This window comes from Tauraco erythrolophus, chromosome Z (genome assembly GCF_009769465.1).
Source record: "Tauraco erythrolophus isolate bTauEry1 chromosome Z, bTauEry1.pri, whole genome shotgun sequence".
Classification (NCBI taxonomy): domain Eukaryota; kingdom Metazoa; phylum Chordata; class Aves; order Musophagiformes; family Musophagidae; genus Tauraco; species Tauraco erythrolophus.
The window spans coordinates 88,871,963-88,885,442 of NC_141496.1; the positions used below are offsets into that span (position 1 = coordinate 88,871,963).

The 13,480-nt window shown below is 38.4% G+C and overlaps 1 protein-coding gene across 4 annotated transcripts in view; it reads left to right on the top strand.

Annotated features, from left to right (window-relative positions):
• Positions 1-12,796, top strand: part of MPDZ (multiple PDZ domain crumbs cell polarity complex component) — an 87,776-nt gene extending 74,980 nt beyond the window's left edge. For 3 of the 4 annotated variants that reach the window (XM_086628719.1, XM_086628720.1, XM_086628722.1), the window contains 12 exons: positions 1,413-1,558; positions 1,900-1,983; positions 2,091-2,284; positions 2,544-2,691; positions 5,808-5,894; positions 7,275-7,371; positions 8,039-8,082; positions 9,175-9,297; positions 10,230-10,334; positions 10,452-10,564; positions 11,670-11,793; positions 12,650-12,796. In XM_086628719.1, coding sequence (XP_086484845.1) covers positions 1,413-1,558; positions 1,900-1,983; positions 2,091-2,284; positions 2,544-2,691; positions 5,808-5,894; positions 7,275-7,371; positions 8,039-8,082; positions 9,175-9,297; positions 10,230-10,334; positions 10,452-10,564; positions 11,670-11,793; positions 12,650-12,796 — 1,412 coding nt within the window. Of the gene's footprint in view, positions 1-1,391; positions 1,559-1,899; positions 1,984-2,090; positions 2,285-2,543; positions 2,692-5,807; positions 5,895-7,274; positions 7,372-8,038; positions 8,083-9,174; positions 9,298-10,229; positions 10,335-10,451; positions 10,565-11,669; positions 11,794-12,649 lie in introns of all 4 variants that reach the window. The other variant, XM_086628721.1, reaches the window with a different exon arrangement.
• The last annotated feature ends 684 nt before the right edge of the window (positions 12,797-13,480 follow it).

Below are 13,480 nucleotides of genomic sequence, written 5' to 3' on the forward strand. Positions count from 1 at the left end.
CTCCACTGCGCCACAGTAAATCTTAGGGATAAAGACCTGATGGAGATTTCAGCAATGCTTCTTCCAGTGTCCTGGGGATTTGTGGTTGCAACTTGGCTTCACTACCATTTAAAGGCATCCACAACCCACCCGTTGGAAGATCTCCCTCCTCTTGGTTTTCCACCTGATTTTATAATTTATTCCCCAGCTTTGTTTTACCAAGCTCACCTTTTTGCTGCCCCTGCACCTTGTTTTCTCTGCACAGACTCCTGGCAAATAAGCAACCCATCCGTAAGTACTTTTTCCCTGTTGATCTGATCTCTGTTACATCTCTACCCAGCTTCAGTGTTTCCAGCAGTGCTGTGTAGGCAGTTTTGGCCCAATACGGATGCACCTATCTAGATAAGGTCAACTTTGTATACCTGGACTCCCTTCCAATTCTTCAGTTCATGTATTTCATGTACGTTTTATGACTTCTGGACAGAATTATTATACTTCAGCCTGACTCCTCTGCTTAGCTCAAACTGAGCAGGAGCAGCTGTTCATCATACACACAAAGAACTTGCAAACCAGAGCAGTAGGGTAACCTGTTCTATACTTGCTCAGAAAGTTTGCCCTTAAAACGTCTTAATTGCCCTTCTGGTTCCCTTCAGAGGCCGAGACTCCTAGTTTTGAGGCTTACTGTTCCAGCAGGACCTATTGCTAACATTGTACCTAAGTATTTGTCAACATAAACGCATGTTTCTTAATGGTCAAGTCCTCTGTTAGTTTCAGTGGAACTTCTTTTAATCAGTGCCCTTTTAAAATGTCTCAAAAGAATTTAGATGCCCATTTTTACCTTTTGGAAGAAATGTAATTTTGCCATCTTTTTAAAGCCTAGAGGACATCAGTGGTAGACGTAATGAACATCTGAGATGGTTTGGTTGCTGATTCTTTCCTTTAGTTGCTACACAATATCCCCTCCTAGGATCTTTAAGATTTTTTACCATTGTATTTGATTCATACGTAACGTTCTTTCTCGTGGTACAAATCTGAGTCTGAGATGGAATATTTAGTTAGATGGACCTTGACTCGTCCCATTGCAAAAGTGCACGGCTGACATCCTTGAATCCATGTACTTAATAGATACTATGAACTTCATTTATCTCTGATCTACATTGCATAGTTGCATAGTGTAGATGCTTAAATTAAATTCTATCCTAAATAGTATCTAACCAAATAGCTTTTTTGGCTATCCAGACTGTGATCCAGGACAACTGCGATTAAAACCAGAGGATAGTACTTGTCTGAGGGCAAGGGAGAGTTGACAGCATCGTTCTCTGAAGGTCAACTTGCTGTAGAGTTGTCAGTGCTCTCTCAAAATCATGTTTTAAAGTAACTTTCTTAATATCAAGCCCTCTTACTGTAACCAGGATGTTTAATTGTTGTTTTAGACACAAGCAGATCTTCAACTCCAGCCACGTTAGCCTCTGACCCAGCTACTTGTCCCATCATTCCTGGATGTGAAACAACCATTGATATCTCCAAAGGGCGGACTGGTCTTGGTCTGAGCATTGTTGGAGGAGCAGACACTTTGCTGGTTGGTTGGAAAGATATGTGTGTGTGTCACTCAAGTGAAATAACAATAATGACATTAAAATGTATGATAGAAGAAATTTTTTCCTTTGTTTGTTTCTGTAGCATTTATAGAATGACACCAAAGATACCAGTTGGGGGCGGGGGGAAGAAAAATAAAAAAAAAGCACTTTTAAATTGAAAATATAAGTGAACTTCTTAAATATTTTGGTAATTTGTTCATCATACATCTGACTATTTTGCTTATTACTGATGAATTATAGTAGGAATTTTGAGTTTGTCTTGGTTCAAAGTATGGGCATGTTCTTTCAACATGGAAATTTTTTTTTTTTTTTTTGTCCACAGGGAGCAATCATTATCCATGAAGTCTATGAAGAAGGAGCAGCATCTAAAGATGGGAGACTGTGGGCTGGGGATCAGATATTAGAGGTGTGGTGGTTTCCTTGGTCACTTTTATTGTCATTTGATAGCTAGGCATCTCCTGTTTATCTGTTGGAAAGTCCTGCACACGTCATCATTGTATGCTTTTATTGCAGGTGAATGGAATTGATCTCAGGAATGCCACACATGATGAAGCGATAAATGTTCTCCGACAGACTCCCCAAAAAGTCCGTCTGACTGTGTATAGAGATGAGGCCCAGTACAAGGAGGAAGACATGTATGATGTACTCAATATAGAGCTCCAAAAGAAGCCTGGCAAAGGCCTTGGCCTGAGTATTGTTGGGAAAAGGTATGAAGGTACCTGGAGAGTCAATGTCTGGGACTTGTTGGGCATGCTCCTATTTCTCTTGGCGTCTGGTGCTCAGATCCTGTGAGCTTGAAGGCCTACATGTCATTCTTGTGCCTAAACTAATTGGCGGTTCCTGGAGGAACTAGCCCAACATTACTCAACAGAAAAATGAGACAATGTTTATCGTGTTGCCAACAGCAAACCATAAAAATGACCCTCAAACAATACTGTAATGCAAAATCCACGTGTGTGTTCGCAGAAATGACACGGGTGTGTTTGTGTCAGACATCGTCAAAGGAGGAATAGCAGATATGGATGGGAGATTGATGCAAGGAGACCAGATATTGGCAGTGAATGGAGAAGATGTTCGAAATGCTAACCAGGAGGCTGTTGCAGCTTTGCTAAAGGTACTGAGAAAACAGAAGGCGGGTAAAAGTGGAGAATTGAGATCCACGTTTTCTGAAGGCTTTTGTTCTATTCAGAGTGAGTTCAGACTGTTATTGAGATGAGACTGAGAATGAGCTGTGGATCCAAATTTAAGCTTCCTGAAGTCTAGAGTATATTCAGATTTTTATACTTTTCTTGATCAAAATGGGAGTAGTGGTGGTGAAGAGTGCCAAATGTTTATAGGGCAACAGAACACCCTTACCTAGAACAACCTAAAACTTAACACTGTATTTTCTCAACTGATTAACCGTCTCATATTTTTAGAAAGCTACACAGAGCTGACTTTAGATGATAGAGAGTTCATCTGAGTAGTTGTGCCAAAAAATGATTACTTACACAGAAAAAAAAAAAAAAAAAAAAAAGAGATGCATGTGAATGTCTAGCGTCACCTTACATCCGTTAAATACTGTAAGGCATTTTCCAGTGACCAAGGCATCTAGTATAAGAAATTGTTTTCTCACAAAGATAACTCAACTAAACTCCTATCTGCAGTGTTTGGAACCAGAATTTCTGTTCTCATAAATTTTGTGCTTCTGATGTCCTCCCCCTATTTCCAAGTCAGAATGAAGTCAGATATGCAACATTTCCTGTGGTCTGGCAGGAAGTCCAGCTGGTCAGCTGGCTTGTCTGTTTTCCACCCAGGGTTTTGAGACATTACTGCTGCATGGTAAGGATTCCATTGAGTCAGCATTTTCCAATGGAAAACTGTTCCACTGGAAAAAATTTAACAGCCACTACTCATGGCTGACTCTTGGATACATAGACACATGATCGTAGTTCTTTGCACTCACATTCAAAGGTATATTTTTTCCAGGTCTTGATTAGTTCCTTAAGCTTCTTTTTTTTTTTCTCTTTTTTTGCCTTTTTTTTTTTATCTGGCAAGGGAAGGGAGTTAGAAAGGGGAGGTAGGAGTGCTTTTTCTATATTTTCAACATGTGCCTGTAAGTGAAAATGCCAGAACTGGGTCTGTGTTCTGGCAGTGAACTCGTTAATGTCCTCTTCTGGCGTAATAGTACTTTTCCATTCTTACCTGATACTTCATTTTATCTAAGGAGGGTACATTTCTTCTTCATATGCTGCACTTCTATGTCTGCTCTAAATTAAAATGCCATTTTATGTGGAAAGTTTCTTTCATTTTGGCAAGCATTTCGGAATATCTAATTAAAGATTCTTAGTTCCCACTTATCATTTGTATATTCATGTTTTAAATATTTCATCCCACTCAGTAGTACTTGTAATTAATTGTCCTAGCCCTGAGAAATGAGGCTTTTAAAATACCTCAGATACATTATTGTTAATGATTCTGTTTGGTTCATGCAGTATAAATGGATTAAAGCACGATCACTCACATGTGGACAGTCACCATTTTTAGTTCAAGTATCGGTTCTATTTTCATTTGTGAGAGTAAGATCTTGAACTGCCTGAAATGTATTTTGCTAGAAAATTATTTACAATATTTGGAAAATCGAATTTTAAGTAGCATGAGACCACTAGAATGTGTCGTCGGGCTGAGAATTCTGCCTGTTCTTGCAGTGTTTCTTTTTAATTATCCCTAAAACATGTGAAAAGCTGATCATTTTTTCCACTTATTTGACTCACGGATTTATCAAACGGGAGATTTCAGGAAGAGGGAGAAAGCTGTAATAAAGCTAAATGTAAATTGATTTATTCACAAGTTCAGTTGGAAAGTATTACCTCCCACTTTCACACTTTATAGCTTTAAAGTCTCATTTGTGGGTTTGCGTTTTATGTGAGGATGTGGTAATTTTAGGTACATAGATTACTTCCTCAGTTTTCCATTTTGGATAAGAGTTGTCTGTATGGTTTAATAGGAGTCAGTTCATACAAGCAGGAGAGAATGCTTTTGCCTGAGCTTTCATCAAGTCTTTCCCAGGACATAGAGAAGTCAACATTATTTAAAAGCTAAAAAGCAATTTAGTAATAAATCTCTTTAGTGTCACCTCTAAGAGACTAGCAACCAGGATATGAGATGTGGAAACCGTATTTGAATGGGTATGTCCTGTTGTTGGTTTTGATATGGTGGTCTATTTCTTACTGTCAGTTTTCTGACAAATACATGATCCTTTCTTAGGGTAATACAGCTGAAGCATGATAAATAAAGATAAACTTACGTAATATTAAGTTTTTTAGATACAGGAGTTCATACTAACAACTTCTCAGTGGAAGAAAGAAGGAAAAGCAAAATAGACATAACTTTGAAATTTCTATACTTGAATATATTGCAGATAGGCGGTCTTCTTTTGACAGTACTTGTATTATTTTGAAGTCCAATTTTCTAAGTGTTGTTTGTGATAATAACATTACCTATCTGTTTCCAAAATCAACATAATATCTTGGTTTCGAGATACTTGCTTGCAGGGTGAATTTTCTTCCGAGACATGCGTTTTATGCAGATATTTGGATACTTGTAATTAAAAGCTTAAAGAGTAGTGAAGGGTTTTCAAATGTGCCAACAGTCCATATCATCCAGCTTCCTGTTGGGAGTCAGATGTAGAAAGGCCACTCGAACTACAGGTGGATGTTTGGAAAACCGCCTGCCCAGGATTTCTTTAGTTACGTTGGTTTTAATTCAGAGTAACGGATAATTTCAAGAGTGGGAGAGAGATGACTAAACTGCCAGTTTAAATATGATGTTCTGAGTCATATCAACAGAAATACTGATTAATACTTTGAGGTGTTTTACTATTTTTAGTGCTTATGATGAAAACAGACAGTTTCACTATTCCTTGAAAAAATGCTGTCTTGAAAATATATGTTGATGTTACAACTGAGAAGCCAAAACTACTGGCTGTTGAGCGAAAAGTAACAGAATTAGCCTTCTTGGGTAATTTTCACATCTGTATTGTAATACTGGCTAGTCTAAAAAGTACCCTGCTCACTAGTGAATATCACGAATATCACGGTGTACTTAGTTTCTGTGGCTCTGTTCCTGCCATGTTATTTTCCGCTCTGTCTGTGTTTTTTTCCTGTTCCACCATCTCATAAGTGACTTAAATATTGCCATAGGCTTTAATGTTGTAGATGGAAGAGATGTGTTACGTGACTGGTTCTTTAGTGTTCGTTAGGTACGGTAAGACTAGAGGTTGGAAGAATAAAAGCTGGTCCATTCCACTCCGAGAGGAGAACATCCCAGAGCAGCCAGGTATGTAACTGTAAAACTGTTTAGTTTGGAAGAAATAAAATGTGGTTAAATAGTGAAAGCGAATAAAAAGAATTGGTTTTGTGATGACAGTGATTTTCCACATACCTGATCCAAGATGAAGAAAAGTAGTTTTTATCTACTTTGCAGCTTTTTGGTAACCGTTTTATATATTCACCTTAGCATATTCTATCTGTTAAAGACATGATCCAGCCCAAAACATCTTCCAGAAATGGCTTTACTATGTTGCCTAATCTGGTTTTCATTACTCCAACCTGGGAAGCAGAGTCCTCTGATTCTGATCAGTCCCAGAAGAAGTTGGAGCGGACTTTAAAGTTCTTTGTTGCTTTAGGTGTGCTTGGCATGCAACAGAGTATTGTTTCAATACGCTTAGTGAATGTCTCCACTCCTTGCATATTCTTACCATAGTCTTGGTCATCAGAAGCATGATACCTGCACTCTTTCCATCAGGCTTTTCTCAAGTTAATTTATTATATTGTTGGTCTAATGGTGGAGTGTTACAAACTGACTGAAGTTTCTGCATTTGAATGTATCCTTCATGTGGTAGCAGCTCACATCGTGAGTCTCTACAGTAGAAGCTATGTTTCGGAGAGCTTGCAAGTTACCTTAGCACTTTCTCTGGTTATAAACTGAGTATGCAGATCATCAAGTACTGAAGATAAATAGTTTTAAATCATAATGAAACAGTTTCAAGTGAGCAGGTTAAGGCTGGATAAGACTGAAATGCTGGTCTCTCTTCAAAACAAGTAACGTAAAAGAGGATGAAAACATGCAGGCTCTGGGCGGTCCTAATCGAAGTTGTCAAGAAGCCCACAATGTTGAATGTTTCGAGTAGTCTGTAATTACACAGTCAGCAAACTGGGAGCCATGTTGTTCCTTCACATTGCCCTGCGGGTCTAGTGAAAATCTTTCTGAAAATTGTCCAAGTGAAACTGAGTGGAGAGCCTGATCTTAGTTTTAGCTGTTGGAGTGGGTGAATGTGAGAGTACACATGAGGATGTATAAAGACCCATCTTTTGTATTCTGTCCCTACCTTGATAGTCGTGGCTGACTGCTGCACCAGAAGATCTCCTTGAGTAGTGGAAGGTGCAGATATAAGGACCCAGTCTGGCCCTCAGAAGCAGCGCTTCAAAGCGTTGCCTGGGGTTGTAGTCATGCAATCTCTGTTGGTCTAGTGGTGTTTCAAACAAGGAGCCCTGTAGAGTGACCAAGAAATATGTGGAGGTTCACTGTGTCGTCTTTAACTGGGCACAGAAAAAGTAAAATACAGCAAAATCCACTGAATACAGTGGGTTACAGTTTTACTTTTATCAGTTGGGTATCTGAAGCTGCTCTCTAATCCCAGTCTAACACTGTATTTAGGTCAGTGAAGGAAGTGGCAGTCTCTCGTCGTTCAGTTTCCCAGTTTCTGCGTCCAGTGCACCTGAGGTCTTTGAAAGCGGTCCAAAGAAGAATACCGGTAAGGTTTCTTTGGTGCTTTCAGAATTTTATACATTGTGAATGGGTAGCTGAGATCTTTCACTTTCTCTCAAATGTTGTCATTATGTGCTGGAGGCCTGAAAATGATTCCTTAGTCATTAAAACGCTACAGGGGTCGTTATTGTACAGAACATTATATATATATATATATATCTTTGAATAGCTTTTGTAAAGGAAACTAGCATCTTGTTATACCAGCAGTTTAAATATTGAGAATCTAAGTTGAGATGTAATTTTCTATTTAATCTAAATACATCTTCAGTCAAGCTGTCTCATTCATAGAAATTCACATAGTGTATAGTTAAATTAAAATAGATGTGGAATAGCTGTCTCATGCTCAAATTTAGAACAAAGTTACTTCTGATCAAAATACTGCTAGCAAATGATAGTTTTTTCTATTCTAGTTGAGCATGCTTAGCAGTCTTATTCCAAAAGTTACTTAAATTGAGAGAATGAATGACATTTTCACCCATTCTATAAGTGTTTCAATCCTATTAATGTAATGACAGCCACTTTCAAAATCTGCTTAAAACATATGTCTGTAGTAAACCAGCAAAAAGCTAGAATCATCATAGTAGTTTGGATAGCTTTAATGGATAAGTTTCCTAAAAATGCTAGTTTAACCTTTTTCCTAATTCATTTGACAGCAGCCTCTGAAATACAGGGACTAAGAACCGTTGAAATAAAAAAGGTAAGTTACAGCATGGAGTGGTATATGTCAGGAACAAGTTTTGTAGGTGGTGTATTTACAGAAGGGAAAGAGTCTGGCCCTGTTAATCATTCTGAGTGAAGAATTGGTGTGGCAATAGCTAATTAATTTGCTTGTCTTTTCAGGTCAAGACTGTATGATTTCCACTGCCTATATTTTATGTAAAATCAGTGCGATTTGTGCTATCACACTATGTGACCTGTTTTAAAAGCGAAGCAAGGAAGGATTAGTAAGAGATAATGAGACCTAGTTTTACTGTTATCATACTGAGTTAAATCCAGGCTCTGCTTTAGTGAAGTCAGGGGAACTGTACTAAAGTTGCAACCCCTTTATTTGGTATGTAATATTTTTCTTCACACGTATTTTTAATGAGCAGGCTCTTATATGACAGCTCTCAGGTTTTCAACTGTGAAATTCAGTCGACTTCCTTATTTACAGGAGCATGAATTCTGAGTCACAGAGTGCTTCTGATTGTCCAAAATATTTATATTTATTTGACTTTTCCTGGCATCTAGTTCACTCGATTACATGCGTTGTATGTACCCATTCTCTTTTTACAGTAGAATCTGCAAATACTAGTTTACAATAGCAGTTTTTGCAGTCAGGTAGTAGGGTGTTGTACAGTAGGGGACAGCTAGTTTTCTTCTTCAACAGTAGGGCACTAGGGGGAGCATTAAGATTGATTCTAGTCTTTGGAAGATTTGTAACAGGACATTGATACAGTCAATATTAAGGACGAGCAATCCCATCTGTCCAGTTTTCCTAGCTCAAACTTTCTATGCTGACGTTAAGGGTCTGATGCTGAGTTCTGTTAAGTATTTAGTTTGGCTAAGGTAAAACATGCAACTAAGGCAACAAATTGTCACCTGAAGGTGAATATGAAGGAAGAATCATATATTGTGTTTTCTTGAAATCATGCAAAGTGTATTAGCTTAAAAAATGGCTTGAGACATAGGAGTTCTGATTTTCATAAGATAGGGGCTTTTGTGATTTTTTTTTTAAGATAAGCCTACAATTCTCTGTATGTGTTTTTCTTTTCAGAAAAATCTAATCTTTTTTTCATGATAATAACAGGGCCCTGCAGATTCACTAGGAGTGAGCATTGCTGGAGGTGTAGGAAGTCCTCTTGGAGATGTCCCTATATTTATTGCCATGATGCATCCAAATGGAGTTGCAGCTCAGACTCAGAAACTCAGAGTAAGTTAATTGTTAAGAAGGTTGTAAAGATTGCATGGGTAATGCACAGTAATTACTCTAGGCAGGCAATAAATTAGCAGTTTAATGATACAGTCATAAGTGCTTCTGGCTGTGACAAGAATTTTTGCTGTTTGGGTTGATGAAACAGTAACTCAGACTGTTAGCACGGTAAAAGGTAATTGCTGAAAGATACTGACTTTGGGAAGGAAGTCCTAAAGCAATCTTGGATCGTATAGGTAGTCAGCTTGTGACAATTAAAGTAGAGAAAGTGATTCGGAATGACGGATTCCTTAAGTGAGCTTCACTGATGAGCGTGGTCGTCATTCCTGCAACTGTGTGTGTGCAGTCTGCTTTCTCTCTCGTGTTTTCTGTGTTTACCTATCTCAGGATAGAGATAGTACTTTATAGGCTCTGAGTTGGAGTGGGAGGTCTTACCTGATACAGCACTTACGTATATGCTGTATCCAGTCTGTACCAGAGGTGGCTGAATTTGACTCATGCTCCTTGGAAAACGGACAGTGTTATTTCAGGGTGAATTCAAATGTATAATCTGATAATTTACTACTTCAGTCTGTCTTCAGGTGACGTGCAAAATGCACCTCTTGTTTTAAATGCTGTGTATTTCTGGAGTATTGTATCGATTCTGTAAAGCACCATTAGTTTTTCACACTGAATACACTAAACCAGTGTGATTTGCTAATTGCGATGTTGAATTTTCTACCCTTGTATTGGGTCATTATGTAGTTCTAAGATGATATGGCTTTGAGGGAAAACGTACTGTGAACAGTTGCTAATTTCTTTCTTCCTGCCCTGTATCACTGATAAAATCTAGCTAAATGCAAATACACAGATCTACTGTTGAAAGAAAATGACAAAGAAATCTATGTAACTAAATTTATTGGTAGTTAGATTTTCTACATCTTCTTCTGCAGGTCGGGGACAGGATCGTTAGCATCTGTGGAACATCTACTGAGGGCATGACTCACTCCCAAGCTGTTAGTCTCTTAAAAAATGCTTCAGGCACTATTGAATTGCAGGTAAAAAATCTTCAGTGACATTTGGAATATTTTGTGAATACTGTTTTGCCAGCTGCTGCAATTAATTATTTAAGTGTCAGCATTCTCATTGTACTGGTTTATGAACTCTGTTCCTAGGTTGTAGCTGGAGGAGAAGTAAGTGTCATAACTGGTCAGCAGCAGGATCCACCTACGTCCAATCTTTCATTTACTGGACTAACTTCAACCAGCATTTTTCAGGATGATTTAGGGTCAGTAACTATAGAACATACAACCTCTGTATCCTGTTATTTTGGGCGGATCTCTACCTAAAAAATTTAAAAATGCTAGCAAATAATGGATGAATTGTTTAATTTAATGATGACTTACACATATAACTCCCCGTTACACACGGGACCTGTAGGCCATAGGTTCTCTTCTGCATTTTTCATGATGTGATTTGCTGCGCTGCTCTGTTTTGCCCCTCTGTAGAGTTATGATGTGATTTGAGTTGCTCTCTGTAAGTATAGCCTCCTTTCTTTCACTAAGCCTTGGTAGCTGGGACTAGTTAATACACACCTTTTTTTTTTTTTTTTTTCCTCAAGCTTAAATAGGAAGGCCCTTTCCACAGTGGTACCTGTGTTTCCATAACGTTTCTAGCACTGGGCCATCAGGAGCATTGAACTTTTCTGGTATACAAGGTGTACTGCTTCTGGTATGCTGCAAGGTACAGCTGTGTAAACAAGTTTCGCCTCAAACTCAGTCATAAATCTGAGGCGTTTTTCTTCTAGGAACAAGAAAAGAGAGCATGGGATTTCTTTAGCCACACAGATCTACTTTGAAAGATAGAACTTCAGAATTTCTTATAGTCATAATGGATGTGGGGATCTATACCTATAAATGGTCTGTATAAAAGCATACGTGCGAATACACAGTCATATATTAGAGGAGGAGAGAAGCAGTTAAACTTTACAACATAAACTACTGGGGCTAATTTTAGACCTTTTTTAGGAGGTGTAGTAGGTTACAGGATTTTTAAAGTAGATGTTTGTTACAGAGATTCAAGGTACTGGTATTTTTTTTCTGCTTCTCTGGTAAGCACTGTTAGTGGGACATTGCAGCTGTTACTATGCCCTGAGCTAGGTGGAAGAGGTGTTTGAACCTCTTACTACCTTTAAGGAGTAATGAAGACATTACACAGTTACAGTGTTTTGCATGAACTAAAATAGCCAGTTCATCATAAGAAAAGCATTTGTAGTTATAGTGGAAAGGGAAATGCATTGCTTGGCTTGAAAGGAAAAACGTTTTATGTTGAATATTCTACAGGTTAAATCATAAGTTCAGATAACATCACAATACTCTTTTTCTGTTCCTTAGACCTCCTCAGTACAAGACCATTACTCTGGATAGAGGACCAGATGGCCTAGGCTTTAGTATCGTGGGTGGTTATGGCAGTCCCCATGGAGACTTACCCATTTATGTGAAGACCGTGTTTGCAAAGGTAAGTGTAAATTTGTTCAGTCAATCCGTTTATGAGTTAGTTCACAGCAGCTACTATCCTAAATCATGGCCTGAGTTTGAAGCCAAAGGATTGTTACAGTTTCTCACAGCTTTTCTTCCTTAGTGCAAGTGCTGGTCAAAATGTGCTTGCAGCATTTGAAGGCTATAGTCTTGGCAAGATTCAGAATTTCCAAGTGCGTGTGACTCTGCATGTGGCAGAGACTTCTTCGACTCTCAAAACTGAAATTTTCCACATACTTACAAAAAACAGTCCCCTTGCCTTACGTTTAGAGTATCTTTTCTTCAGGTAGTAGAAGGGACTGGATTTTTTATTTTGACCAAGAGTCTAAAAGTTAGAATGTGATAGAATAATTGAACTCAGCCTAGACCTTTGGAGAAGTTCAGGTACTGACTTGGATTTGATAGGTTGGACTGCCCTGGGAAACAGCCCTGAGTCAAACTGGAATCAAGAATCCCAAACTTTTATAGTAGATCAAAGTACAGAGCGGGGTTTTGTTTGCTGAATTTCTTATACCAGTTGCTGAAAACTTCTTCAAGTTCTCGAAAATCTTACTTCTATGATAGTAGAGCTTAAATGTTATACTAACTAGACGAACAGGATTAAGGGAATACAAAAATCCTGTAGATCCGATTTCTAGATGTTGTGAATCTTAGACAGGGCAGGGCATACTGCAGCACCAGCTGTACTACAGTTGACTGTAGTTGAATCATTGAAAATCAAAAAAACTTTTAAGGGATTTTGTGCTCTGAATCCATCTCGTTCCGACCATAATGGCAGTGTGGCAGGGGAGGAAAAGAAATGCCTACGTCTGCAGTTACATGTTGTGTCGTTTCAGGGTGCAGCAGCAGAAGATGGACGCCTGAAGAGGGGGGATCAAATCATTGCTGTGAATGGGCAGAGTTTAGAAGGGGTGACCCATGAGGAGGCGGTTGCCATTCTTAAAAGGACAAAAGGAACAGTCACGTTGACTGTTCTGTCGTGAACTGGCTGTCCAAAGGGGTAGGGTCAATAAGACTGTATTATTTACGTTCCACATAGCAGAGAGAATGGAAATGTTTATATAGCCTTCCTGCTCTTCCAGCTTCACAGGACTGTGTTACAACACTGAAGAAAAATAACATTTAACCGTATTTTTGTATACAGCAGAAGTATTTCTCTTGCTGTCAGATCACTGGGATGGAGTTATGTCAAGTATGGAAAGACATGGATATTTGTCCTATTAGTGTTATAGTGAATGCTTGTAAGCCAGAAAAAAAAAAAAAAACAAAAAAAAAACCAGGAATGTTTGCATTAGTAACCACACAACAGGAAAGTTTTACTAAAAGGCTTTAGTTATTTGAAATACATTGGAAAAATGATAAAAGCACCAAGTCAGCAACGGGGTGGCATGGGTAGCAGTAGTCAGAAAACAGGAATAAGGTCATTGAAGAAAGAGACTATTAACAAAGTATGGAATTCTGGGAAAAAAAGGAAAAGTATGTAATCTGGAGGCAGATGATAAATGGACTTCAATGGTTATATGTATTATTTCACCATGTCCAAGTTGAAGGAGCTGGGAGGGTGACTTGGGTGGGTTTTTTTGCTTGTCTGTTTGTGTGTTTAAATTTCCAAAGTCATTATGTGTCCAAAAACCAGAAAACTGTGGTTTAGTTTGGCTTAGGTTTGA